The following is a 27,870-nucleotide window of genomic DNA, read 5'->3' as shown; positions in this document are numbered from 1 at the left end:
TTGCAGACAGAAAGGACTTCAAAGCCTATGCAGTAAGGGTGTGCCATAAAGGAAGGTCTGCGAACTGTCTGGAATTCGGCTCTTAATGAGTTTACAACTGTCCAGCTCCAATTAGGGTATCCCACCAAAACCCTTTCATTTGTTTGCTCTGTCTGCCGCCGATAAAGAGACTGCGGAAACAGCCTTCTTTTATGGGTATTGCCCCCTCTGCAGCGTAGGTTCCTGGCTCCCCAAGAATCCGCAGGGACAGGGCCCTCGCTCCGCCCATGTGAGTGGAACGCTGGTGGGGGTCACAGGCGTTGCCGAAGTTCACGCGGGCCAGAGCAGCTGCGGCTGCAGTGTTAAGAAAAGTCCAGGAGATGGCAGTGTGGCTCCACGCAAGAGGCGTTCTCGCCGCCATCTCCGGCCGCCAAGACCTAGGAAGCTCCTAAAATGTCGACTTGAAGCGAGCCTTTCTGGAATGGGATTTGCGCGTGAACAGTAGTCATATATTTTCCCTGCTGCTCATGCCAGCCTGAAAGGCTCCAGGGGACACAAGCATGCGCCGGGGCTTGCCTGACCGTCGGCGCTCGCTCCTCCCAGGACCCATTCCGAGGCCGCTGTGTTGCGTGGCAGCAGCGATGCCGAAGGTGTGGAGCTGTGGTTGAGAACGCCAGTTCTATTCCAGGGTCACAGTCCGCATCCAAGCAGAGATCTAGGGACAGCGAGGCGCACGAGGACGGTCGTTCAGGATCGATCGAAGAACAAGGGAACGAACACCTACGGCCCCAGGACCAGATGAACCCACAGAGAACGCACCCTGTGGCCACGGGTTCCGCCAACCCGTGAGGCCCCAAAATCTGGTTCAGGGTCGGTCGGGTACTGGGCCTAGCTAGCCAGCACCAGTAAGGAGAGAGAGAGAGAGAGAGAGAGAGAGAGAGAGAGAGAGAGAGAGAGAGAGAGAGAGAGAGAGAGAGAGATTGGGTTGGTGGCTGTCTAGTGTAGATCTTCGGGGAAATTGGCCACGTTCGAGTAACTCGGGGCATAGTCTAGGGACTGTTAGGTTGTTGGAAAATGAATGATATATACGTTTAAATAAGTACAATAACACTCTAGCTCCAGAACTGGCATTCATGTGGTTGAAGTCGTTCTTGCTTCTCCGGCTGTGGTATTTCTTTGGCATTGAAGGGCCAAGGCTACTCTGGCGTCACCGGTTGAGGAGGCTAGAAGAAAAAAAAAAATCCCAACTCACTCCCAGACTGTTTTTAATGCTAGATGGGGACAAGCTTCAGAGCAAAGGCGGCCAGTGTGTTAGGAACAGCCCCTGGTCTAGGATGGTTTCGGAAAGAAAACCCAAGAGCAAACAGAAAACCAACCCTTCGAAGCGCCCTGAATATAGAGTGCATTTATTTGGGTCGTAAGAGTCTCGGCCAAGCCCACAAAATGTTTATGACTCGCATCTCCGTGCTGAACATGCTGTAAAAACAGGGACTCGATTTTGGCTGAAATCTCTCCTGGGTCTCCCTCTCTTTCTCCCTCTTACTCCCTTAAAACAAACAAACAAAATCTTCCTGCATACACGTGAGTGTTATAGGCACACATCATCGTTATATTTCCGTGTGTAACTCATTCTACCTCACAGCATCTGATTGTAGGAAGGGGTTTATAGCTTCTTGAGAGAGAGCACTAAGAGTTGCGTGTTCGCCTAGCCTAATCCTCAGAAATCTATATTAATGTTCCTGCTGAGCGGTGGACACACATAGGAAACTCCATTTTTCTAATAATGGAAGTCACTGGTTGGCAGAAGCAGGTTCCTTCCACCGGTCACAGAGGCCCCATGTAGGTGCAGGCTTCCAGGGATTCAGGGGCCTGGTGAACTACGTAGGCCAGCAGCCTCCCTTGCCCTTGGCCGACTGGCGACTGGCGACTGGCGGCGGCGGGCAGGCTGCTCTCCGGTCTTCACTGAGAGGCTTTTTCACCGCCTGTCGTCGTATTCGCCCAGACAAGACCCGGCAAGGAACCGAGCTTATTCATCCGCTTTGGGGAGGAATTGGTGGCTGCATCCAAGTCGGTCGCCTTTCACCAAGTTGGGGACACAGTCTCAAAATCCAATAACTGAAACCCACAGTCTTCTCAGGGGAGGAGAATAGAAACATTTAAAATCCCCCAAACTCAGCACTACTCACTCTCCAGAAGGCTGCAAAGGTCGGGTTTATATTCTAAACCTAGATTTAAACACCGAGGACTACTTGGCTACAGGAAACGGAGGGAGCAAACTCTGGCAGTCGGTTTGAAAGCTAATTCTGAGAAAGCGTTGAGAAATATTTAGATAGTAGATTAAAAACTGGCTTAAAGGGCATCTTCTCCAGGACCTGGGCTAAATAGCATGTGAGTCTTTTCACACATAACAGACACATTTCCATCAAACAAGTAGAGAGCCAATGGCCAAAGAACGTATAATTAAATAGGCCCTGAGAGCCTGATTTTGTTCAAAGTCTGCCCAGGGAAGAGAGACACAGAAACAAGTGAAAGTTTTTGGTGACCCTTGGACCCTGCTCAGAGGGAAGACTTGGGCCCAGAAGTACCAAGGCCTTGGAAGCAGCAGAATTTGGAACCGATTTGGCCTTGGCAAACTAGAACAGAGTCTCGTACTGGGACCTCTTAGTCATGCGTGGCCATTCAGACGACCTTCCTAGGCCTGTTAGTGTGATGTTTTTCCTGCTTGACCTAACTTGCTCCACACTCTGGTTGTCAGGTCTCCTAAAGAAAAGTTCCATTTTAAACACAGTAGCTATGGCTGCTCCAGTCGCCTGAGTCTAGACAGACGGCCTCGGCCTGACTAGCCTTTCACTTTGCGCCTCGCTCAGTGTCACCCCAGGAACAATTTATTAGTCTAAAGCCGTCTAATTTCGCCTCTTTGATCTCCTACACTTCTTTTTGTTTGCTTCTTCTTTTAGCTATTTTAGACTTTTATTTCTCTTTTAGAAGACGCTGTTATTTCGATTTTTTCCCCCTTTCCTGTTCTACCTCCTCTGTTTGCCATCCCAATCCACCATAAAGGGGATCCCGGATATTGCCGCCTCAGGGTCCTTATGTTTCAGGGGAGATAGCCCATCTCCCACCTGCCCTCCTCCCCGCCAAAGCCTGAGCCCTTTACTAGGTAAGAGCCGAGGCTCCGTTTCAGCGGGATTTGAACATCCTTCTGTCTTTTGTGCTCCCAAGACCCCCTGAGAGGATGCGGTAAACGGGGGTGGGGTGGGTGGAGGCAGCCTGGACCCACTGAAAGTGATAAGAAAGTGCTTTGTACACCAGGAACAAACTCTATAATTTAGAGGAGAATTTCCGGGGCAATTCCATTGTGAAGTCGGCTTTATGATGTGCAATCGAGCTGGGCAGTAAAAGGTGGCCAGTCTTCCAGCAGGGCCCCGGAAGTTTATGAGGCGTTTAGGGAAAGGGTTCACCCAAATATCCTCTAGAGAATGCCGGGCAGCAGAGCCTCCATCCGACCTATCAATACAGGCGGAGGGGGGTCTGAAGTCCAGCAAGGTAAGCCCCCAGGGTGCTGAGTATTTGGAGAGAATGAGACTGTGTTTGTGCTTAGAAAGCACGGTGCTTAGAAAGGTGAAGGCGCGGGATCTGGGTGGCCCTTGAAAGGACTTCCTTGTTTGATTTTATTGTCGCCTTTATAAAGAACTGGGGTTCCACGGTGGGCTACAGCACCCAGTCTCTGAGATCACCTCTCTGCTCTCTAAACCTGCTCTAAAACCAGGTTTTACCAACTGTTAACAGCCCACAGCCCAGGGAAAGCTGTGCTGAGAGCTGCCAGGAGCCTCCCAGTATGAAGTAGGTGTTTAAAATTTTGTGGAGCCGAATTTCTCCCAAACTCCCAGTTTCTTGTCATCCAGGGGGTAGCCAGGGGTTGTGGGAAGGACAAAGCGGGTGTTGAGCCATCTATGGAGTTGTTGCCAGCCAGCCAGGTGCCCAGGAGCGAATGCAGAGAGACTGCCAGGGCCGCAGTGTCCGGGAGGAGAAAAGGGAATCCCATGTTAGTAAATCTGTTGGCAAATGAGGCTCATTAATAGATAAATATTTCACTGCTTCCTTTAGGGCAGATAAACAGTGCGCCGCCGATTAAAGAAAGGAAGCTGGGAGACATTGACTTTATTCGAACCACATGGTTCCAGTTTGTGCTCGGCTAGAGGAGACGCCGCGCCTGCAGAGTTTGCGCTGGGGCATCAAATCCGCTCTCAAACGTCCTCCTGCCCATAGACAAAGATGGGCAAAGACTGGCTCTTTCTCTCTAGACCAGCTTTAGGCGGACAGGTTGCGGGCGACCCTGCAGGGTCTTGGATCCTCAGAGAGGACCCGGACGGGGGTTGGGGGGATCCACACACTGGATCTGGGGTTCAGGAATAGGTGTGAGGTTGTCGGGGGCGAACCCTGCCGCTAGGCTTCGGCGTCTGGGATGGGGCTCTCCCGGAGCCTAGAGGTCTGATTGCGTCGGGCGCCCGGGGCCGGCCGGGTGCAGGCCGCGTATTTGAGCCTCTTCCTCTCCATTCTAGGCGGCCGCCGGCCCGTGGCGCGAGACCACCTGTGAGGGCTGCTGAGATTGGCGGAGGCGGTCATGTGGGCGGTCACGTGCCGCGGCGAGCTCCGTCCAAAAGAAAATGGGGTTTGGTGTAAATCTGGGGGTGTAATGTTATCATATATCACGCTACCTCGTAAAACCGACACTGAAAGCTGCCGGACAACAAATCACAGGTCAAAATTATGAGTTCTTCGTATTATGTGAACGCGCTTTTTAGCAAATATACGGCGGGGGCTTCTCTCTTCCAAAATGCCGAGCCGACTTCTTGCTCCTTTGCACCCAACTCGCAGAGAAGCGGCTACGGGCCGGGCGCCGGCGCCTTCGCCTCCAACGTGCCGGGCTTATACAATGTCAACAGCCCCCTCTATCAGAACCCCTTCGCCTCCAGCTACGGTCTGGGAGCCGACGCCTACAACCTGCCCTGCGCCTCCTACGACCAAAACATCCCCGGGCTCTGCAGTGACCTCGCCAAAGGCGCCTGCGACAAGGCGGACGAGGGCGTGCTGCACGGCCCGGCCGAGGCCAGTTTCCGCATCTACCCCTGGATGCGCAGTTCAGGTAGGCGCAGCGGCCGGCGGGGTCGCCGTGCGGGAGGAGCGGCAGGGCGGGAGCAGGGCGCGGGGGACTGAGAGAGCCCAGCCCAGCGGCTTCCAGCCGGCGATCCCCCCCGCAAGTCCCGGTGGCGCTGCCTTTCTGGTTTTAATTAGAGCTGAGGCACCATTGCGTGGAGAGACCCGTAGCATTGTATGTAAATGAGGCTCATAAAACTTTTTATGGCCCAATTAATGGGTTCGATCCTCGTAAATTTATTTAACTCCATTTGCCTTGGAATTTTCACAATAAGTTTCTCCACTATTCTCATATTCTCTTTCTCCCACCTCACCCCCTCTTCTTTTCCCTCTCTTTTCCTTTCCCTCAGCTTTTCTTTCTATCCCCTTCTTTACAGTCCCCTATCCCTTCCTTGATTCCAGTTCTCTCCCCCTCCTCCTCTTCCTTGGGCCTGGCTTTCTTTCTCAAAGGCAAGGAGTTCTGAGATCTCCAGGATCCCTCACCCACCCCTGTACCAGAGGCCATTTCTAGAAAGGGGCTGAAGCCAATGGGACAGAGGGTGGGAATGCCACAGGAAGGTCTTGTGGATGGGGCTTCTGAGGAGGGTCGTCCACTGGGATAGCAAGGCTGGGGAGCGGCTAGTCTTGTCTTTGAATGGCAAAAGTGCCCGAGTCTCCCACTTGCCACACTCTGTATTTACAATTTCCCTTTGTCAGGGGGGAAGCAGGACATTGTGGAAACGTAGCCGGCTGGAAAAGCCAGTTGTAAAGTTGGAATTCTGCCCTAAGGCTTTTCACAGACGATCTTGTTTGTCTGGCGCTGGGGCCTTCCGCTGACAATTTTCCTCCCCCAGCTCAATCGAGGGTGTTGAGGGTGGCACCTGGACTTAGACAAGGTGGGAAGGGCAGGCTCTTGGACTGCTGGCCTGACTAAAGCGCTCTTCTGTCCACCGGCTGCTTGTCTGTTTGTTTATCTCTATGTCCAAATTTCTGCTCCTAGGACCCGATAGGAAGCGGGGACGCCAGACCTACACTCGCTACCAGACGCTGGAGCTGGAGAAGGAATTCCACTTCAACCGCTACCTGACGCGGCGCCGCCGCATCGAGATCGCTCACGCGCTCTGCCTCACCGAGCGCCAGATCAAGATCTGGTTCCAGAATCGGCGCATGAAGTGGAAGAAAGAGCATAAAGATGAGAGCCAGGCTCCCACTGCAGTTCCAGAAGACGCGGTGCCCTCCGTTTCCACGGCTGCTGACAAGGCCGATGAGGAAGAGGAGGAGGAAGAGGAGGAGGAAGAGGAGGAAGAGGAGTAAAGGGCCAGGCACAAGACCCTGGCTACACAGGACAGTTGGAAAAGCGTCTTTAAGAGACTCGTTGATTTTAGTTACGAAAATGGGGGGAAATAAAGTGTAAAAAAAAAAAAAGAAAAAAAGGGAAAGAAAAAGAGGGACTCAGTCTCCACCCTCATTCCATCCAATCACCCACTCTAGCTCCCAGGGAAATTAGATCACCTTGGGGACCCTCTCTGCCTCTGAGGAACCCAGTAGATACCCCCAATCCTGGGCCAGTGTTGTGCACAGGCACAGCTAAAATACTACCTAGCACAGGCCTCTTTGAGAGACCATCCCAAACTACCTATGGGCCCAGCCCCAGTGGGCCACCACTCCCAAGAAACCCCTCCACGTCCCAACACTGGCAGACACCCAGCACCTGCTCCCCCGTACCTGCCAACACTGATCAGTACTACCTACTAGCCCTAAACTACCTATTTTGCGCTGGCAAGCTTGCCTGCTTCTCCGTGCCCATCTCTCCCAGGCCAGGCCTTGATGCTTCTAGCTGACAGTCTTTGGGGTCACCGAGGCTTCACTGACAAGGCAATGAGGTTCAGGGACCAGGGCACTGGCTTCTATTTCAATTGAAAAGTAATATATTTATTCCAAAGCATACCAAGTGCTGCAACCTAGAATCCCTCTTTCTCTGGCTTTGGCACCTCAAGTTCAGGGCCATTACCCCTACTCCAGGAGGGGAGCATTCCTGAACTGGCTGCAGTCCTCTGGAATAGCTTCGTGTTTTTTTTTTTTTTTTTGTTTTGTTTTTTGTTTTTTTTTTTTTTTTTTTTTTTTTTTGTGGGACTAAGTTGATGTTCCCAGCCTTGCTGTCCTCTTTTCCCTTGCTTCTGTGTCCTACTGTTCTGCCATGTCAAATATGTATACTCTGACTTTTCCTACGAGGACAAATACTGTATATTTGAACCAGAATTTTTTGTTGTTGTTGTTGTCATTTCTATAATCTTGAAGCTCATTTGTAAAGGAATGTCTTGACTTGGGAAGGATGTTTTAATGGGGTGACTTTGTAGCATGGTGTGTTGTATTGAACTAATTCTGTAGCGGGTGGGGGAGGTCCAGTACCCACCCCGGGCCCATCATCTCCCCTGTCTCCCCATGTCCCCCCTACACCTAGCCTGAGGTCTAGGGAAGGCATGCTTCCCTGCCCAGTTACCTGTGTTTTATGTTACAATAAAGATGCTTGGTGACAAAGAAACATGGACTGCTTTATCCACGGGGTCTGGGGCAAGGGGAAGTGGCCATAGCTGAAGCACAGGCCCTGGCCATAGGCCAAAGAAATGGGAAGCAAATGCAGAGAGACTGTCCTGGAGCCAACATTCTAGATATCCGTGGACAAATGTATCATGTCTCTTTTTACCTGTTTTACATGTACATAAGCATGTTTCTATTCCTCTGTGTGATTGCTTACAGTTTTTATAATTGTATGTGCATTTCCATCATGTGTGTGCGAACATCTTCCATGTCTATAATGGTAGGTTTCTGTGTTTTTCTGTGACTATAGCTGTATACGTGCCTTCCTCTTTGTAGATGGTTTTTGTCTGGCCGTTGTATGTGCACCAATGTCTATCTGATCTGGATCCGTTGAAAACAGACTATTTGTTAATGCGATATGTTCCATCTACAGCCTCTCAAACTTCCATAAATTCCATGAACGAATTCCAATTCGACTTTCCTCTAAAGATGTAGACTGAGCTCTAAAAGGGTACTACCTACCCTCCAAATTGATTCCGGATTCCGCATGCGCCTTGAGTACAGCCCTAGGGTAGGAAGGAAATGGGATTCAGGGTCCCTGCCGCAGTACCCCCACTTAGCCTTCAGTAGATGTGAGGATGCCCCAGGGTCCAACACTGCGGCTGGGAGATTCTTGGACCACCATGGGCCTCAGACCCGGCAGCGCAACCTAGTCAAGTCCTGTTGCTGAGGAAGGACTGTGGCTGGGGAAGGGGCTAGCGGCGAGGGACCAGGGGTGGGAGGCGGTGGAAATAGCTTAGAGTATCCTGGGCTTGGCTCGCGAAGGTCTCCATTCTTATCCCCTGGCTAGGTTGGGCCAGCTTCTTTGGATTCTTTTAATAAAATCGGACCTAAAAGGGTCTGTAAAACCTGCAGCCCCAAATCGGGACAGCCTCGGTGGTAAGATGGCGCCTGTGTAAGAGCTGCCTCCTCTTAGTGATGGGGAAAGGGTCATAAATCCGTTGTTGTTTATGAAAATTTACAACTTTGCAATACAACTTTATGAGTTGTTCGGCCCTTCCATTGGCCGCTGTCGGTCATGTGGATAGGAACCGTGAACATGAACTTTTTTATAATTTCCCTTGCGAGAATAGAGCCGCATTCTTTTGCTCCGCTCCATCCTGCTTGCTTCGGAGCTCTGCCTTCCCAGCCTGCCTGGGCTGTGCTTTGTCCGGCGATGGCGAGCGAGGGGAAGCCGCAGCCAGGCCCAGGCCGGCCGCTGTCGCTGGAGGTGGGGCGCGTCCAGTTCCTGGAGCAGCCGCCGCCGCTTTGCAACTTGCAACCTGGCTAATTTCCTGCGTCCTCTGGCACCAGGAAGGAGGACAATTCGTCTCTTGGGCTGCCGAAGCGACAGCTGTCAGAGGGGCAGGAGCTTCTGGGAGCTGCGGTCTGAAGGTGAGACATGTGGGAAGGAGACAGGGCAAAGGTGGATGAGGTACTACAGTGGCGAGAGAGGGCACAAGGAGCGACTTTGAAAAGGGGCATTTTTCACCCTCTTCTATACTGTCCCTTCACACTCAGCCCCAATACACACCACAGCCCAAACATGTCACCCATTCTCACCCACCACCTACAATCACTCCTTTCCCTCCTCCCTAAAGGCAGATCAGCCTTCCCTCTGTGGCACAGAGCCCTGGCACCGGGCAGCACCACTTGGGTCTTCATCCCCCCCCCTTTTCCCAGTGACCCTCGGGAAGCCCCAAAGGAAGTGATTTGGTATTCTACTGTTCCCCTATCAGCCTCTGGAATTTGGGATTATTTCATTTGTGACCCAATTGATTCAACTGGTTTTCACAGTAAGCGGAGATAGTTCCCGACCTGGGAATGTGGACAGAGAGGCGAGCAAAGCGAGTAGCGCGGGCGTTTTGTTAGCTTCCGTACACTGTCCGTACACTGTTCTTTCCTGTGGAGCTAGGCCGAGAAAGAAAAGAACGGGAAAGGAAGCAAACACAGAAACAAAACTTACTAATTCAGAGTTCTCCGATGGTTGCCTGTTTCGTTTGCCCGGTTTTCCGACCAGAGTGATGTCTCGAGCCCTGGGAAAGGGGCTAGGTGCATGTGTGGAAATCTGTGTTGGGGGAGAGAATCGAGTTAATTGGGTGCTCCTGGGGGAGGGGGATGTTTCGGTGCACGGGAGTGTTGTGTTGATGCAGGTGGAAGGACCACATCTAAGGTTTCTGAAGAAAGGTTGCAAAATGGTGTCTGGGCAATAGCAGGGTAGCAGTCCCAAGCCACCGACGTACAGTGGCAGACTGGTGTCCACGGTTCCCCACCTCCCTGGCTACCAGGGAAAGGACTACAGCTAGCAGTGAGACAGCACTGAGAGTTGCTGGCCTAGCGATGGGTTTGCATTGCGCCGTGGCACCAGCCATGGTGGGTGGGTCTAAAAGCGGGTCTGGCCAGGTTAGATTTGTCCCCGGGAGGCAGAGCAATGCGAGCATCAGTCTGGAGGTTCCTGGCTATGGGTCTTTTTTGTTTATTTGGTTTTTGGATGTTGTTGTTGCTGTTTTCCTATCTCAAGATAGTATCTCGGCCTAACCCAGACAATTAATTAAGAAGGACATGTAGATGTTTGGAATGTTTGCCGGACATCTCTGTGGATGCGCCCCGGGAAGGGGCAGATAAAGCATTTGCCTCCTAGGGCCGCTGGCTGCTTGACTGCGGCTGCCGCAGGCGGATTATTTATTGCGACCGAGCCGTGAGCTCGCTGCTGCCACGCTGTGGCCGTCGCCGGGACCGGCGCCAGCAGCGGCCCGCCTCTTTGAGTCTGGCGCGACTGCTATACGGGCCCCTCAGATTCCCCAGAAGCAGGGGAAGGGGGGGACAAAAGGGGACCTGAGGGGCAGTCTCCAAGGGTCTATTTGGCTGTGAAATCTCTTTGCTTCGGCTACCCATGACAGAAACCTCAGCCGCTGGAATAGACTCGGGTCCTTCCCTCTCCCCCAGCCCAGCACCATGGAGACTGGTTGTACAGGCCGCCTGGCTGGTCATGGCTGCTTCTGTCCAAACTGCGCGTCCCAAAGGCGTCCTGAGGGCTCACGCCAGTTGGGAAATGCTTTGGCTTTGGGATTCTGACATCGGAGAGACCAGTTGTAGTTCTGAGGCCTGCTGGCCTGGCTGACCCTGAGGATTGGCTGTAGCGTGGAAGGCGGCTCCAGGCCGGTAACTGACAGAGGCCCACACCTGTGTGCTTTGGGTTCTGGCCTAGAGATTTGGCTGGATGGAGATGGACCTTCTGGGTCCTCCCACACACCTGCAGGCCGGGCTCCAGGCTGGCAGAAGTGGAGGGGCTCGATGGGTAACCCTCAGAGGGAAAAACTGTGTGACCCTACTGCCATCCTACCCTCTCTGAAGAGAAGATAAAAGGTAAGTTTTCTGTGTGACTTGACCTAGCAGGGTCCTGGGATGGTCGTGCTCACCATCTCAGGATGAGTCTCTATTGAAGATGTGGAATTCCTTTTCTCCACTTCTCCATCACGACTCTCTTTCTCCACATACAGCCATGTATATGTTTATAGACATTTGTATATAAACACATACATGAAAGAATAAATAGGTTGACTGCCAACTTAAATACACACTAGCCTGGGCTTACACGTTAAGATTTCAATTTAATAGTTTTCCACCTTACTGTTTACAGAAGCTAGAAACACATTTTCTGGCTTCTAGCTGAGAAAACAAATTCTTTTATTGGCTGAGACAATTAAATCTAAAATTCAGATCAAACCACAGCGATAAGGGTGGTAAGCTGCCGCCAGCCTCAGCTCTGTGAGACGGAGACACTTGAAAGGGAGTTGATAAATGTAAACAATTAACACCTGGGAAATGGCTACTTTCATTTCAAATACTATTGCTTGAAATAATTGTTACCTGATCATTTGTTGTTTAAGAACCAATAACTCAAACTTATTTTCTTCAAGCAGCCTTTTAAGAAAAAAAAATCCCCCCTTTTTTCTCCTGTGTCTTCATTTCCCATATATTGTATCTTCTCTGTGAGGAATGTTAAATTTTATCCTCTTCTGAACAGCTCGTTTATATACAAAGGGAAAACTTTCTTGGGCTGGAGGGATCAAGACATTAAGCACAAGGCCTCTGGTGCAGCCTTCCTTTGGCATGCCTTAACAGGCTCTCTGGAGGCCGATCTTAGGCAAGTCCTTTTTTTCAAATTTTCCCTTTTGAGGGGAGGAAGGTCAGGGGGAAAATCGAAATGCAAGAAAGAGATTAAGGAAGTCTGCAACAGATTCCTACGGGACCATTGCCAATTGTCACCTCCCCGAAAGCTGGATCCCTGTCAGTCTGCAAGGGTCAGGATTTTACGGATCTTACAAACAACCTCCTGGGCCCCAGCTAGATCTGTAAATAGTCTCTTGGACACCCACAGAACTGGAGATTTTAAAGCTAATTCAGGGGCAAACAGTCATGAAAGTGCCTTCGAACCAATATCTCGTTTTACAAATCGAGACTGATCCACGTAGAGGCAAGCCCAAGACAGGTTTCCCACGCCCTATCTGAGTATCCCCAGGCCTGGCTGGTGGTCTAGGCAATTCAAGATCTTGGAGCAAGTGACAGGATGACAGGACTACTCTGGTTTTAGAGATACTGTAACAGCAGGAACAGTTTAGGGTGGATGGTAGGGGACAAAGTGTGTACGCCTGCGCTTGCTTGTGACAGTGCTCATCTCCGTGCTACCTCGAAACCAATCCCATGAGAGATCCTGAGTGAAGCTCTGGGTTCCAGGAGCTGCACTCCGTGCCCTGCTCAACCAAGGACCCGGGGTCTCTCCTGCTTCTGGAATGAGACCTGGAAGATATTGTATGTAGATTTTTATCCGTAGCTGCTCTAAGCAGTTCCAGTAACTTACGGGACTGCTAGGATGCTCGAAGCTGGGTGAGGGGAGTAAGCCCCATGGATGGCTTCCTGTTTCGGTCTCACAAACACTCTTCTGTAGATTATTTCTGGTGGAAAACCATGGGTTTTAATCTTTCCTTTCTCTAAGTTCAAAGACATGATGCAATACACAGCCGGTGTAGGTATTTGCTGTTAAGCATGGGCCATTGCAGGAGACTCAAACATGGAGCGCGGTACTGAGAAGGGGCCGCGGGAAGGCCCTGCCTTTGGCCTGGGCCTTGTCAGTGAGGGGTGATCTCTCAGTTTTAGGGCAGTAAGGCCAAACCTGTAATAAGAATGGGTGGTAATAAGGCGTTCAAGGAACCCTAAAACACAGAGCTCAAAAGCAGAGAGTGAAGGCCTGGCTCTTCAGAGACCCTTCTCCGTTTCAAGAACCCACACCCGTGATTAAGGGAGCACAAGGGGAGGGGTAACCCAGGACCTGACTGGGGCAGGAGGCTCTCAAGAGCAAAGCCATCCCTGTCACCGCCCCACTGGCTCAGGCTTGCCAGGTTTTCTGTTTGGGGAGGAAAACCAGCAAAACCCAAGAAGGCAAATAAAGGAAAGAGGCAGGCCTGCTTGTTGACCTGGGCACTAGTGCCTCTGATCTGCATATCTCTGCCCGGCCCGTGCCCGCCGCTGGCGTTCGGGGGTGTGTGGGGGAGAGCGGGGCCGGCAGGCTGTGTGTGCCCATTAATCTGCCGGGCGGGCGGCGGGCGGGCGGGCTGGGGGCTGTTTGTAACTTTGCTGCCTCGGTCGCCGCGGTCCCCGGGGAGCGGGCTCCGGCGCTCTTTCCCATTGGCCGCCGCTGCGTCAGCTGGTGCGATTTGCTGCTGTCGCTTTTGGCGTTCGGCCATCCAGAAACAAACCAGTTCGATGACTACTAATAGTTATAGCCAGATGTACTAATACACAACAAATCACAGTCCTGCAGAGGGGCGCGCAAATGAGTTCCTATTTTGTGAATCCCACTTTCCCTGGGAGCCTGCCCAGCGGCCAGGACTCCTTCTTGGGCCAGCTGCCCCTCTACCCGGCCGGCTATGACGCGCTGAGGCCCTTCCCGGCCTCTTATGGGGCGTCGAGTCTTCCGGACAAGACATACACCTCACCTTGTTTCTACCAACAGTCCAACTCGGTCCTGGCCTGCAACCGGGCATCCTACGAGTACGGGGCCTCATGTTTCTATTCTGATAAGGACCTCAGTGGCGCCTCACCCTCGGGCAATAGCAAGCAGAGGGGCCCCGGGGACTACCTGCACTTTTCTCCCGAGCAGCAGTACAAACCTGACAGCAGCAGCGTGCAGGGCAAAGCCCTCCATGAGGAAGGCACCGACCGGAAGTACACAAGCCCTGTTTACCCCTGGATGCAGCGGATGAATTCCTGTGCGGGTAAGGCATTTCCCTGCTTCCCCACCCCAGAGAGTGTAGGGAGATTGAAAAATTGGCAGGGAGACAAGAAGAAAGGAAGGAAGGAAGGAAGGAAGAAATGAAGGAAGAAAGGAAGGAAGAAAGGAAGGAATAGGAAGATAGAAGGAAAGAATGAGCAAATTTTCCTTCTTTGCTGTTTTTTAAATTTTAGAGAGAGCAAAAGAAACAGAAAGAAAAAAGGAAGGAAGGAAGGAAGGAAGGAAGGAAGGAAGGAAGGAAGGAAGGAAGAAGGAAAGTCAAACCCATACAGTCCCATGGGACAATGAGGCCCAGCCAGAGGAAAGACTGGGCCATGAGCTCCCTGTAAGGTGACACTTTAGGGGAGGGTGAGGACTCTCCCTGGCTATGAGTCCTGTAACAGGGGCAACAGAAGAGAGAGAGGAAAACTGGTTGAGATGAGAAAGCCTGCTCAGCTGCACCCTGATGACACCCTGTCAGGTTTCCAAGCAGAGAGGCCTCCAGAAGGTGGCATAGACAAACTCCTTCACTTTCCTACCCCTCTCCTCTCTCTTCTGTCCTTTGGAAGTCCACAACCCCAGACAGGCAGAGGCCTTCATTTCCACATTTGACCTCTTTCAGTGTCTCCACCAAAGCTTTGGGGGGGGCACCACCTCAGAATATTCTCTCTCTCTCTCTCTCTCTCTCTCTCTCTCTCTCTCTCTCTCCCCTCTCTCCTCTCTCCTCTCTCTCTCTCTCTTTTACCTTCCACTTAACTTCCAAACTTCCAACTCTCAGCCAACTTCTGCCCTCCTCCTGAGACCCTGCCTGGGCTTCATACCTGGCTTGGGGAGTAAATTTTCTCAGCCTTGGGTACCTCTGGCACCCAGACAGCTCGACACATTCAGTAACTGCCAATCTGCCACCACCTCACCTCCAGCACCCTCTCTTTGCCCCATGCTTTCAAAGACCACAGAGAGCATCCTCTTAACCTTCGGACCAGGGACAGAGCCTAACTGGAACCTTAGACCTTACAATGTCGTTGCTTTGAAACTTAACTCTCCCCAGTGGAGTATTTGCAGTAAGATCACACAACTTGCTAACAATATGCAAAGGCTTGAGAAGGCTGGCCATATTTAGCTTTCCCAAAATCCATTGAGATCTGACTTGAGGAGCCTCTTAGCTTCTTTCACAGACACCAATGTGAGCCTTCAATTCCCATACTGCTCCTAGGATCCCCACTTCACCCACAGACAAATAATTGCTTCACTCCCTTGAAACAGTGACTTTGGTCCCTCAAATTAAATATGTCCATGCTATTTCTTCACGTCTAATGGTTTTAATACAAACCACATTTGTCAAAATCAATAACTTCCCACCCAAATCGTTTTGAGGTGAATGAGACATCTCGCTTGGTATGAAATAATCCTTGCCATCCAGCTGCCTTCCTCCCCACCCCCCTTCTCGGTTGTGAGGCTAGAAGCTGGGGTGGAAGTAGTGTAGTTTCCAGTTTAGAGACTGCTGGCTGGGAGTCACACCGGGTGGGTTGTTTTTGCCTCGCTTATCCGCACCTCATTTCTGCCTGCAGGTGCTGTGTATGGGAGTCACGGGCGCAGAGGCCGCCAGACCTACACGCGCTACCAGACCCTGGAGCTGGAGAAGGAATTCCACTTCAACCGCTACCTGACTCGGCGGCGCCGCATCGAGATCGCCAACGCGCTCTGCCTCACCGAGCGCCAGATCAAGATCTGGTTCCAGAATCGGCGCATGAAGTGGAAAAAGGAAAATAAACTCATCAATTCCACGCAGGCCAGCGGGGAAGACTCTGAGGCCAAGGCGGGCGAGTAGACTCCAGGCAGGGACCAGGCCATCGTTGTAACCTCTATTGGCTTTGCCCCCTGGTGCCCTTGCCTGCTCCCCAAGTTTTCTTCCAGCCTGCTTCTTCTGCAGCTTAGGGAAAAGCGTCCAAAGCTCTGCGAGCGTCTACGCATGCATTTACTTATTACAGAAAACAAACAAACAAAATACCACACACCCAATGTCAGCTGTGGGACAGACGCACTGTAAATACACACACACACACACACACACACACACACACACACACACACACACACACACACACAGGTTTTCTCCCCAAGGCTGCCCGAGCCAGCTTGGGAATCCCGGGGTGCACCCAGAATTGGTCCTGCTGCTGTGTTAGCGTCTCTGCGCCCTGTGAGCTACAGACGCGGGGTTGTTGGGGGAAGAAGGAGCCCCAGGCAGTGCCCCGTTTGGTGCCTGGGTTTTTCCGCCTTGGTCCCTCGCCATCAAATCCTAAAGGGCATCGCCAAATCGACTCTGGCTACTGAAAAGAAAGGGTCCACAAGCTGGGCCCCAGCCCTGTCCCGGCCTCTCAGGATGCCCCTAAACAAGAAGCCTGAGGAACAAAGGGGAACTCGCCCCTTCCCCGACAGAACCAAATCTCTCTACCGGCGCATACCCGTCAGTGGGAGAGTAGCAGCCTCAACGGAGGCAAGCCAACCTGGGCGCGAGAGGAACGTTACAACCTCGGGAGCGACTAGGCTCCTGCAGGCTCCCAGCTCCCGATTTCACTCCCAGCCTCATAAGCTGACCGCCGCCACCTAACCGCTTTCAGGACCCAAAGAGGGGGCCCAGGACCATGAGAGCCGCAAGAGTCCTGGCTTCCAAACGTGCCAGGGACTCCTGAGATGCCAGGCCTCTAGTAGAGAAAGTCTCTTCTCCTCTCAGCTACATTTGTGATTTACTTTCGTCTATCGGAGCCCAGGAAAATAACTACGGTGATACTAGGCACTGCCACGAAATGATTCCATTAGTTCCCGCAATTTATTCCCAGTGGTCTAAGCGAGATCCCAATAGCTCTACCCACGGATCCCAGCTTCCAAGCAGCCTCGGAGGCCGTTGGGTATCAGGGCCCACTCTCTGGGTTCACCAAGAACCCTGCTACCTGGGGCCGGGCTAGTCAGAAGAAACGGACCAGGGACGAAGATCTTCCAGGCTGGATAAATAAACAAATGAGATAGCAAACTAATGACACGAAAAACATATTTTCACGGAAGAAAAAAATGATTCTGGTTATACGAGTGTATGGAATTTGACCTCGCCTCGGAGAAACACTACACAAAAGCTGTCTTTAATAGACGCCTGTGGTTTAAGAGCGGCAGGGACACTGTCCTTCATGCGCTCACAAACACAGAGCCATAATTGTGGCTGCTGCTGTGGGCAGGATTTATTTCTTCAATTGGCTAAATCGTCTTCCCTTCCTCGAAGGTGATATCTGTGTTTTCAAAATTCACAGCTGCTAGCCGGGCGGGCAAACCGACCCCAACCTCCACACAAAAATAAGAGGGGATACAAAGCTGGGGAAATAAAGTTGTTGTAAATAATTCTAAGTCATCACCTCCCCCTAATCCTCTGTATCCTCGCCGGGTGTGCGATCGGCAGCTGACGGCCTCACAATTGGTACATCCTAATGGAACTGCGAGGGAAATGCAATAATTTTGCCATAATGGGCTGTAACCTCAATTCGACCCCGGCCCTTGCTGCCCGAGGTCGGAAGCGGAGCGATGCGCCCAGTCTCCAGCGGGTGGCGCTCGAGTCCGACTGAACGGCGGCGGCGGGTGGCGGGCACGCGCCCAGGGAGCGCGCGCCACCCCTCTCGCCTCCACCCAACTCCCCCATTACTGCACGAGTTTACCTCTAGAGGTCATCAGGCAGGATTTACGACTGGACAACAAAAGCACGTGATTCGAAGTCGTACCCCATATTTGGGTGCCTACGTAGGAGGGAACCGAGTACATGTCCCAGTCATTTCCATAATTCATCATAAATTGTGCAAGGGTGCTATAGACGCACAAACGACCGCGAGCCACAAATCAAGCACACATATCAAAAAACAAATGAGCTCTTATTTTGTAAACTCATTTTGCGGTCGCTATCCAAATGGCCCGGACTACCAGTTGCATAATTATGGAGATCATAGTTCCGTGAGCGAACAATTCAGGGACTCGGCGAGCATGCACTCCGGCAGGTACGGCTACGGCTACAATGGCATGGATCTCAGCGTCGGCCGTTCGGGTTCCGGCCACTTTGGCTCCGGCGAGCGCGCCCGCAGCTACGCGGCTGGGGCCAGTGCGGCGCCCGCCGAGCCCAGGTACAGCCAGCCGGCCACGTCCACGCACTCGCCACCGCCCGACCCGCTGCCCTGCTCAGCGGTGGCCCCCTCGCCCGGCAGCGACAGCCACCACGGCGGGAAAAACTCCCTGGGCAACTCCAGCGGCGCCTCGGCCAACGCCGGCAGCACCCACATCAGCAGCAGAGAGGGGGTTGGCACGGCGTCCGCAGCGGAGGAGGACGCCCCTGCCAGCAGCGAGCAGGCGGGCGCCCAGAGCGAGCCGAGCCCGGCGCCGCCCGCTCAACCCCAGATCTACCCCTGGATGCGCAAGCTGCACATTAGTCACGGTAAAGCCAGCCGTTTTCTGATCCACGCGTCCTTGGGGGCGCGGGTCTTGGTCACCCTCTGTTCTCTGCAGCCTCTCTCCGGGTCTCTCTCCTTGTCTCGCCTCTCTCCAGCCCGCAGAGCCTCTCCCTGCGGCTCTTCTTTCCCTGCCTTCCTCTTTACTTCCTTCCCATTACTGCAGCAGCAGCCTGCGTTCACAGATACCGGGGAGAGGGGAGGGAGGAAAATGGGGTGGTCGAGCAAGTTTAGATGTTGAAAGAGGAAAAAATTCCATCTGGAATCCCAATGCCTCGGAACGCGCTTCTGGGTCAGGCCAGCGGAGTAGGGCACGCAGAGGTAGGGATGGCAGTAGGGGCCGTGAATCGGGCTTGTCAGGACAGATAATTTATGGGAAGGGCTACGCTGGGGAAACAGCGTTACTAATTAGAGCCCCCTAAAAGGGGCTTGGGGGGAATAAGCCAGACGAAGGCAGGCGGGATTCTGAAGTTTGGGGGCAAGAAGGGTAGCGAAGGAAAGGGAAGAAAAAGAAATCGGGCGCCCCAAGTGTACGCTGGAACAGGAGGCGGTTAGCTCGGCTGGAACTTTAACTGAGGGTGACCTAGAGGCCACTTGGGAACTGAGAGGAAAGCAGTGCTTCGGTGCGTTTCTGAGCGGTGGGCAGACTGGGAGGGCAGTGCCCCCGCTTAGGACAACTCGTCCAGGGCCAAAGAACAGACCAGGGGGCGAGGGAAAGCCAAGCTGTCTTTAAACACAGAGTTCCTGCCTCAGGTGGGCCGGTTGTTCCCAGAGTCCAAACCACGTAGGTTTTCTCGCCAGAAAGGAAGGGGAAGGAAATTCGGGAAGGGTGGGTGAGGAGGGAGAACTTGTTGAGCCTTCTCCCCAGCTCAGGACCCTGGCTGACTTTTTGGAACCAGGTGCTGAGGAGTTGCTGGCTAAACCGCTGACTTTTCTGTTGCAGACAACATAGGTGGCCCAGAAGGCAAAAGGGCCCGGACGGCCTACACGCGCTACCAGACCCTGGAGCTGGAGAAAGAATTCCACTTCAACCGCTACCTGACCCGCCGAAGAAGGATTGAAATAGCACATGCCCTTTGCCTCTCCGAGAGACAAATTAAAATCTGGTTCCAAAACAGGAGGATGAAGTGGAAAAAGGATAATAAGCTGAAAAGTATGAGTATGGCCGCGGCAGGGGGGGCCTTCCGCCCCTGAGGTTCTGAGCGGCCAAAGTACTGGGCAGTAGTAGCGCGCGGAGCAACTCTCCGTAGTGTCAGTACTAAGGTGACTTTCTGAAACTCCCCTTGTGTTCCTTCTGTGAAGAAGCCCTGTTCTCGTTGCCCTAATTCATCTTTTAATCATGAGCCTGTTTATTGCCATTATAGCGCCTGTATAAGTAGATCAGCTTCTGTTCATCTCTTTGTCCTGAATGGCTTTGTCTTGAAAAAAAAAATAGATGTTTTAACTTATTTATATGAAGCAAGCTGTGTTACTTGAAGTAACTAAAACAAAAAAAGAAAAGAGAAAAAAAAAAAAACCCTACACACACACACAAAAAAAAACCCCCCTTCGACCTCGGTTAGTGCCAATGTTGTGTGTTGCACTTAAGTTCTTTAATGTGCATGTTCGTGGAAGTGTTCCTGTCTCAATAGCTCCAAGCTGTTAAAGATATTTTTATTCAAACTACCTATATTCCTTGTGTAATTAATGCTGTTGTAGAGGTGACTTGATAAGACACAACTTAACTTGTTCAACGTGTAGTGGCTAGTGGCTCTGTGACAAAAACTGTGACTCCAAGCGGTGTGTCCCTGCGTGCCTTTGTAGGACCCTTTGCACGAACTCTGGAAGTGGCTCTTATAAGCGCAGCTTCAGTGATGTATGTTTTTGTGAAAAAGTTACAAATATTGTCCAAGTCTGGCTGTTTAAGCAAACTGTGATCAGCTTTTATTTTATTTTTTTTTTTTGTATTTGTTTTTAAGGAAAAAAAAACACTGACTGGAAACGAAAAAAAATAAACTTTCTATTGTAAGTTCTCTTGGTCTGATTTATGCCAAATAGCAAGCCGCTCTTTCTGTTTCTCTGTGTGTCCAGTAGTGCTGTAAGCTGCTGAGTCTAGGTTACCTGGGCAGCCTGCCTATTCATTGTGGCTTCCCACCAACATCTTGACTCACAGCCTTCCTAACTCTGAACCATCAGAAAACTCAGGTCACAAGGTGGGAAAAGCTGTAGGAGGTTCCAAAGCCTGAGTCCACCTTGTCCATCTTTGAGGAAACCAAGTTAACTTTGTACCAAGAAGGAGAGGGAGGGAAAGAGAGAGAATCCAGGGCTTTGTTAGTCACACTCCTCCGGCCCACATAGAGCCTTCATTCCTGTGGCTAGTCTAGGCCTTGCTCAAGAGGCTTCTCTGCCAGACCCCAAACCCTCTGCCCACTAGCCAACCCCAGCACTCCGTCCCCTCGACTCTTCCTGAACCAGTTGGCTTCTTTTGCTACAATTAATTTGCTACAAATGGAAAGTACTTACCCCATCCTAGCTCCACTGGGAAACTCCTCAGAGCAGCTAAAGCCCAACTAGAGATTTGCACATTTACTGGCTGCTTACACGGATGCCGTCTTTCCTTTTAAAAGTTATAAAACAGTAAACTTTATAAGCCCCAGTTCCGGCTATATGACATTTGGGTTCCAAATGAATAGGGTTTTGTCTATGAATTAGATCGTAAAATCATCCATAGCCCAGACAGATCGGCTCACTGGCTATAAAACGTCACGTGGGGCCATTAAAGTAAGTTTTATGGTTTTGGGGGGTTGACATCTAACATTATATACCACATAACATATAATCTCACTAACGCTGGACTCCATTTGACTCTTTTGCAGGCTACGTGTGCTGCCTGGTCATTCAAAGTGTCAATTTTAGGTCCAGAAGTGTCCAAACCACAAGTTCTCAGAACTCTCTGAAAAAAAATGGCTCCCTCCATGTTAAGGTAAGCTCGCCTCCTCTTGAGTTTATTTGCACCCTGAAAAGTTTCTTGTCCTCTCTTTCTCTCTGGCTTAGTAACTGTGAAGCTGTCTGTGAATTTAAAATGGGAGAACAAACTTTTCCTTCTGTCTGCCTAAATTAGCAAAGCCAGAGCCAGCTTTGTGGAGGCAGCCGCATCCCCAGGCCTAACTTTAATTGCTGCACAATCGTGGATGTTAATGACTTCCGCTGCTCCTGCCGGCGTGCAAAAAGATGATTTTGTGTGTGTGAAAATGGGTCCGTCTGTGAAAACTTGGCAGCCCCCCGCCCCTCTTTCTAGGGTTGGTCAGGCCCAGGCTATTTGGGGATTGCGGAGCTCTGGGAGTTGAAGGGGCTCGGGCCACTGGAGGAGAAGGGTGAACTGAACTGGAGAGTTTGAAAGAAAGGCCCGGGAAGGGCCGAGGCCAACACTGGCGGGATTCCTTATGGGGCTGTGGCAATATGTCTTCGCGGGCCAGGGTCTTTTGGCAGGACTGAATTGAGGCGGCAGCCTTTGGGCCTGAGTTTCAGACCGACTGGAGAGAGTGGAAGTTGGCTGGGGCCTTGGCTATGTGGCAGAGAGCAGTCTGCACCCACAGGATGTTGGGGACAGTGGGTCCCCACCTAGGAAGTACTCTGCTTCCCCTCACCGGGCCAGGCCCAACCCTGTTTGCCTGTTAGTTCTTTTCATTTGACTGGTAGTGTTCTCACCAGCCTGTGAGTCTGAAGCAATAAACTTTATGGCCGGATTTAACTTTAGTCTTTGAATCCTCAGGCTAATTGAAAGGGGTTAAAGCGCTTTCTTTTCTTCCGCCTTGCCTGTCTTCTGCCTCCCTTCTTTCCTTTCCCTTCACGTCTTTGTAGGAATAAGACATCTATGCACAGGACCCTCGAAAGGCAACTTAGAGGTTTCCCTAGATAACACTAAAGATAGAGAAATGAAGCCCTCTCCAACATGCAGACAAATTCTCTCTTTTAAAACTGTGCCTAAAGTTTTAAGGGAAATTGAGGTGTCTTCAAATGCCCAACTTAAAAGTCCCCAGAGCCATTAGGCTGTTTTTCTTGACACATCATAAAGGGTAGTTTAGGAAGAAATTGCTCCTTTGTCAGTAGGAGATTTCCTCTTCTCTTTTGTTGTTTGTTCTTTCTGTTTGATCCCAGGAAATTTACATAATCTATGTTTTCCAAAACAGTCTCCAAAATTGCACCAATGAGTGAAGTTAGGTAAAATATAAATTTCCTGGGTCCCATTCCTGTCTGGGCCCCAGCCTTCCTTGTCCTTTGATGGCAAGCCAAGCTCGAGTGGGAACTTTCTGGCCTGTCCTGGTGTCTCCTCAGGGTAGGTACCCACCAGAGACCTAATAAACTACCCCCAATCCTGTCTGAGGCTAAGCCAAAACTTCGAACTGTGTTTAGAAATGAAGCATAAAAATAAAATAAGAAAAGAAAAGGCTTTTCTTTTTCTCTGGAACTAGGTCGTTTTCTTTACGTACTAGTTAGTAAAGGTGTTTACCAAGTGCTTAAGGAGAAATGGTTTGAAGTGTTGATTTGAAATACCAACAAATATTATTATGCAGAAGTTTCCTTCATTCAACATAAATTTACAGGAGCCCCAAATTTTGAAATTCAAAGAAAACCAAACCTAGAACTTAAAAAAAAAATCAAAACTCTCTCACAAATCCTACTCTCCCTGACTAGGGGCAAACTGAAGGATCCATGAAGTTATTTTGTGTGAACATTGGGACTTCAGTACCCAGGAATATGTGTCCACCTCCACAGAAGGAACTAGAATAAAAATTTACATGAAAACAGGTTCTTATCTGCTGTGGCTGAGAATGCGGATTCTTTGTCTTGCTGCTCCGAGTGAGGGTTCCTAGACAGTGTTGGGTTGTGGTTCTGTTTTGGTTACATGTCTGGTGATTTTGCTTGTATAGTTTCTCAGTGGTTGAAATAAGGAGCAAAAGAAAGCAAACAAACAAACCAAAAAAAAAAAAAAAGGTCATAGAAATGCTGGTAAGTTCATGGGTACACCTAGGAAAAAAAGTACCTACAGCATCCTTTGGCCACACCCTGGGATGTGGAGATGGGTGAAGGCTGAGGTTAGCATAGCCAACCAAATACATTCCTAGGGCTCTTTCTCACAAATTAAAAAAAAGGGGGGCTATGAGTTTTGTCAGCTTGCTTACCTCTGTCTGTTTTAATCTTCACAAGGATTAAGTAGAATTTAAGAGGGCAGCTCAACCCACGTGGAGATAAGTGACTTTTAAGAAATAGAGCATCCAGTCGGATCTGTGTGACTGTTACTGGAGGGAATTTTTTCTTTCTTACTGTTTTCATGGGAAGCAGACTTAAGAAGGTAGTTGGGTGTCTGCTCATTTTGTAGATGAGTTATATCTTCTTGTGGACTCTTCTGAGTATTTTTTTTTCTTAAAAGAGGAACTTAGAGGGAAAAAAAAAAGCCCTGGCCCACTGAGAGCTTTATGAAGACATCCAGCTTCAGCTGGTGGCAGAAATCTGTGTGCTCTCTTGTAAAAGGAGAAGGTGGTGGAAGTGTGCAGGGCCTTGTTTGTTTCTACAAGCCAAAAAGAATATATTTCCTCAACTATGAGTATCAGAGGAAGCTTCTGGTCACACTTAGGGGTTTGTTAGGGTTTCCCTGGTCTAATTTCACAACATTATGCCAAGATTCCTTTTTCTCCTGTGATTTCCCACTTTGCCCTGCTTCATTTCATTTGGCTCTGAAGGAAGAGAGAGGGGGAGAGAGAGAGAGAGAGAGAGAGAGAGAGAGAGAGAGAGAGAGAGAGAGAGAGAGAAGACAGTTGTGCTGCTGGGATGTGGATACGCTTACATCTGAACAGCCACAGTACAGAAGACTGGATGATCTCGGCTTGCAAGATGTCTTTAGCATCCCCCCTTCTCTGGCTGGGGTCTGCCCATGGTTTGAGAAGGCAGAGTATCTTAGGCTACAGCCCTTGGCTTCTAAAGGGGAAATCTTTTTTAGCCAATGACACAAATATAAACAGGATGCCAAGGCAAGAGTGCCTGCTGGGTTCAGCCTAGGCTAAGCCAAATAAGGGAGGGAAGCCACAGTCCAGAACTGGAAGGGAAGCCCAGATTTGTTTTCTTCGGTGTTTTCTGAAAAGAATTTTGTCTTTATCAGATCCCTTTCTCACAAACTGGACCTTTCAATAATAATATTTGTTATGAGGGTTACCGGGTAATTATTGAGATTTTGTGAAGCAGCCTTTGCTGGAGGTGAAGTCTGTCATCACCTAACAAATGGCATCCATGCAGTTCACTGCCGGGTTAAGTAAATGCAGAGAAGATAAATCTGCACACCCTAGGAATCGCCAGCAGAGCACGCTTTAGTACAAGTTCACAGTCAAGCGGCCTGCCTGGGCCAAGTCTCCCAACAATTAAGGCTGCAGCTTTATTTTTAAATAAAACAAAATCCACCCCATCCAGATTTCCCTCCTCCCCCTCTTTTCTTACACTTTTGCTTTCAAAAGACTCTCCAGTTCTCCCCTAAATTGTCCTTGTTAGTGGTATTGCCAGTGATTTCGAATTAATCTGGCTCCTAAATTTTGACTTAAAAAAGAAGCAGGAGGCTGGTTTGACAGGAAACACGGTCACAAATACACAAAAATGTACACTCCATCCTCTAACTCCAACAGGAGGTGATGGGAGGAGGACTGCCTGAGACCCAGAGCGCCCCTTCCCCCTAAAGAAGAGGCCCAGTGCTGTGTATCTTTGTGGTTAGTGTGTTACAACTGCAGGTCAAAAAGTTGAGGGTCAAAAGTTTACATTGTGCAGCACTCTTAGTCATCTGCCCAGACAGAGTTTGATGTCAATGTTAGAGCCGAGATCCTGACTATCACCACAAAAGATAAAATGGCTCGGAGTGACGCGTGTATCATGGTGTGGACTCCAGGTGAACCCTGGTGGTTGAATGACCTCAATTACAGAGGAAAGGATAGAAATTCCTCTTTTCAGGAGTAATACATGCTGTATTTCATATTGAATTATCTCTTCCATTCTGAGGGAATAGCAGCAGGTAAATAGGCATAGATTATCAAAACACCAAAACCTTAAATGCTGGAGAACCAAGAGTGGTTTGTGGGTTTGTCACAAAACAGATATGCTTAGAACTCATCAGAGAACCATTAAAATCCAAACAGCAAGTTTCTAATGTTCCATTATGTCCCCTTTGTATGAAAAGGGAGAGGAGAATGATTCTGATTGGCTAGGGTATTTTGGTTTTATGTGGCAACCCATATGCTAGTCTCTAAAGTGTGGGAGAAAAGGGCAGATATCTTGCAAAGTGTTTTCTTGGCAATTTTCAAGCATAGACTATGATCTTCTCCCCAACTGCAACTCACTAAAATGCCAAGATTGTCAGAACAGGGAAGTGGAAGCCCTACGGATAGGAATAGGGTTCCTAAAACCCCCACCACTAGTAAGCAAATGCTCTCGCTCTCTCACTTGCTGGCTGCTCGGGAGTGCCCTCATGTTCACGTCGCTGAAGTTTTCCTGTTGTAGTTATTATTAAACCACCGTGGGATATTAAGAGGGCTGCTACAATCTGCCAAGGAGCAATGGCACAAGCGCGGGCAGGAAGCTGCTTTCCTACACGTCGTGCCATATTGTACCCCCCTCCCCACCGCTTCTGTTCTCCAGAAAATAATAAATAATATGTGTGGACCGGGATGGGGGCAAAGAGCAAACTGAGGATGGGAAGGGGAGCTGAGGAGGAGCTAGGAGGGTGGGAGAGAGGAGGAACATTGTGTGCAAGAAGCACACAGGGAATCCTGCCTCATTTGTCTGTTGCACATGAAGTGTTAGCCGATATTTTATTTTTCATACATCCAGATTAGCTTTAAGTGTCTAGGTTGTGCTATATTGTCTAGGGACCGAATTCTTGTCCTTTCCTGTATACTGACCTTCAAATGATCGAGGCAGAAAAATGATCGTGACAAAGATAAAGAATTTTTCTTCTTCTTAATTTTGGGAATAACCTAAGGGTTCAGAATGTCAACCTTGCAGGGACGTTTAAGACAACCCTGCACATTCAGGCTGGTTAGATTTAATGGTGCCAAGTGTATATGCAGGGGTAAAAGTAAATATTTTCCAAATGCTGCCTTCATGGAAGCTAGCAACCAGAGTATGTCTGCTGCACAATGTGGACGTTTTTTTCCTACTCTGGCCGGGAGCTTGGAGCCAATGGGTTTTGCCAGATGAAGTGGAAGCAACCGGGGTCACTGCTGTTACAGCAGCGAGCACATCACATCTGGTCTCCTGAAATGGAAAGAGTGGAACACAGCCCCCCGCTTGCTCACCCAGAAATGATGTCTCTCCCATGGAATTTTTTGTCGTGTTTTTGGTTAAAGCCATGTGACATACTCAAGAAATATTTTAGCATCAATACCCAAATAAACACCCTTTGAGCTGGTCTAGTGTCCAAAGATACCTGTGGGACTTACTGCTTTGAGAGTGCTCGCCTCTCTGGAGGACTCTGGTCATTAGGATATAGAGAATCCTGGGTAAAACTCGTGTGCAATCCTAAAGTGAATATTAATCCTTATCTCTGGTCTGTACCATTATTTTAAACCATCACCAGGAAATTACACCCAAGACAAGTTAATTGGTAAAAATGGCCAGTCAAGTGTTGTTTTTCCATAACCTAGTGTAAGTGGGAGGAAGCCCTTAAATGCCACTACCAGGCGGTTTAAAATCCTGCCATTCCCCAATTTACTCTAGGGAAGTGTTTGAGATAGAGGACAGCCTGGATTGGAGGCCCTCACACTAAAGAACAAAGGACAAATACAGTCAATACATCCCATAATGCTTACATTTCCTTTGCCTTTTCCCCTTGTTTTTTTCCTGGGAAGGACTGACCTGGGCAAAGCACCCAGCTCTCTAAAAGACACTGTATAGACCTTTTAGACGCAAAGTCCAAGGCCGAGGTGAACTTCAGGTCAGCGCGTCTAACAAATATGAAAATGTCGGCTGTTGAAGGCGCGCCTGCGACTTAACAAAGACTGTCAATGTGTAAGATTAATAAGAAACAAAATGCACACGGTGTCACTGTTCGGTCACTTTGAAACTTGGGACAGGGTTGCATTCAAGTGGGAAGGCTGTTCCAAATATATTCAAAATGATTCAAATCAGATTCAAACCAGGCTGCAAGACCGTCCTTCTCGCCCTCCCTCTCCTTCAGACTCCCTTCGACTCCATCTGCGATGCAAGGAAAAGTTATTTCGCTTAATGGGATTTTAAGATAGCGATTTGGGGAATATATGTTATCCCTGCACATGGAAAGGAACAATGGTGCTTACCAGTTTCCCAGGGAAAAGATAGTGCTTCAGCCCCGCTTGGGACTGGAGCCAGTTGGTGTGCGAAGATTAGCAAGTTCCCTGCCTGCTCCATTTCAGGGTGTCCCATCTTTCCCCCAGGCAA

General features: G+C 50.1%; 4 protein-coding genes and 1 long non-coding RNA gene across 7 annotated transcripts in view; 4 read left to right on the top strand and 1 right to left on the bottom strand.

Annotated features, from left to right (window-relative positions):
* The first annotated feature begins 441 nt into the window (after positions 1-441).
* On the top strand, positions 442-6,549 carry Hoxa7 (homeobox A7). 3 transcript variants are annotated; one of them, XM_063286514.1, is made up of 3 exons: positions 442-629; positions 4,858-5,125; positions 6,116-6,548. In XM_063286514.1, the coding sequence occupies exons 1-3, from the start codon at positions 540-542 to the stop codon at positions 6,427-6,429; spliced, it is 672 nt and encodes a 223-aa protein (XP_063142584.1). In that variant the 5' UTR covers positions 442-539; the 3' UTR covers positions 6,430-6,548. The 3 variants fall into 3 exon arrangements, with proteins under 3 accessions (XP_063142584.1, XP_063142582.1, NP_001102703.2); XM_063286512.1 differs by lacking the exon at positions 442-629 and adding an exon at positions 3,252-3,525 and having other exon boundaries at positions 4,542-5,125; NM_001109233.2 differs by lacking the exon at positions 442-629 and having other exon boundaries at positions 4,650-5,125; positions 6,116-6,549.
* A 1,770-nt stretch (positions 6,550-8,319) lies between these two features.
* On the bottom strand, positions 8,320-21,020 carry Hoxaas3 (Hoxa cluster antisense RNA 3). The gene is made up of 3 exons (NR_132648.1): positions 20,941-21,020; positions 9,659-9,760; positions 8,320-9,081 (listed from the first exon to the last, which is right to left on the bottom strand). It is a non-coding gene; the product is annotated as a Hoxa cluster antisense RNA 3 (long non-coding RNA).
* The window catches only part of Hoxa3 (homeobox A3), a 43,972-nt gene continuing 25,161 nt past the window's right edge, over positions 9,060-27,870 (top strand). The window contains exons 1-2 of the mRNA NM_001313820.1: positions 9,060-9,087; positions 21,294-21,400. The gene's annotated coding sequence lies outside the window, so the exon portion shown is untranslated. The remainder of the gene's footprint in view (positions 9,088-21,293; positions 21,401-27,870) is intronic.
* Positions 13,428-15,867, top strand: Hoxa6 (homeobox A6). The gene is made up of 2 exons (NM_001191087.1): positions 13,428-13,967; positions 15,532-15,867. Exons 1-2 carry the CDS (start codon positions 13,526-13,528, stop codon positions 15,789-15,791), a joined length of 702 nt encoding a protein of 233 aa, NP_001178016.1. The 5' UTR covers positions 13,428-13,525; the 3' UTR covers positions 15,792-15,867.
* Positions 16,040-19,933, top strand: Hoxa5 (homeo box A5). Its single transcript, NM_024389.1, has 2 exons — positions 16,040-18,425; positions 19,382-19,933. The coding sequence occupies exons 1-2, from the start codon at positions 17,531-17,533 to the stop codon at positions 19,630-19,632; spliced, it is 1,146 nt and encodes a 381-aa protein (NP_077365.1). The 5' UTR covers positions 16,040-17,530; the 3' UTR covers positions 19,633-19,933.

Source organism: Rattus norvegicus, chromosome 4 (genome assembly GCF_036323735.1).
Source record: "Rattus norvegicus strain BN/NHsdMcwi chromosome 4, GRCr8, whole genome shotgun sequence".
Taxonomy (NCBI): domain Eukaryota; kingdom Metazoa; phylum Chordata; class Mammalia; order Rodentia; family Muridae; genus Rattus; species Rattus norvegicus.
This window is presented reverse-complemented; position numbering and strand designations above follow the sequence as displayed.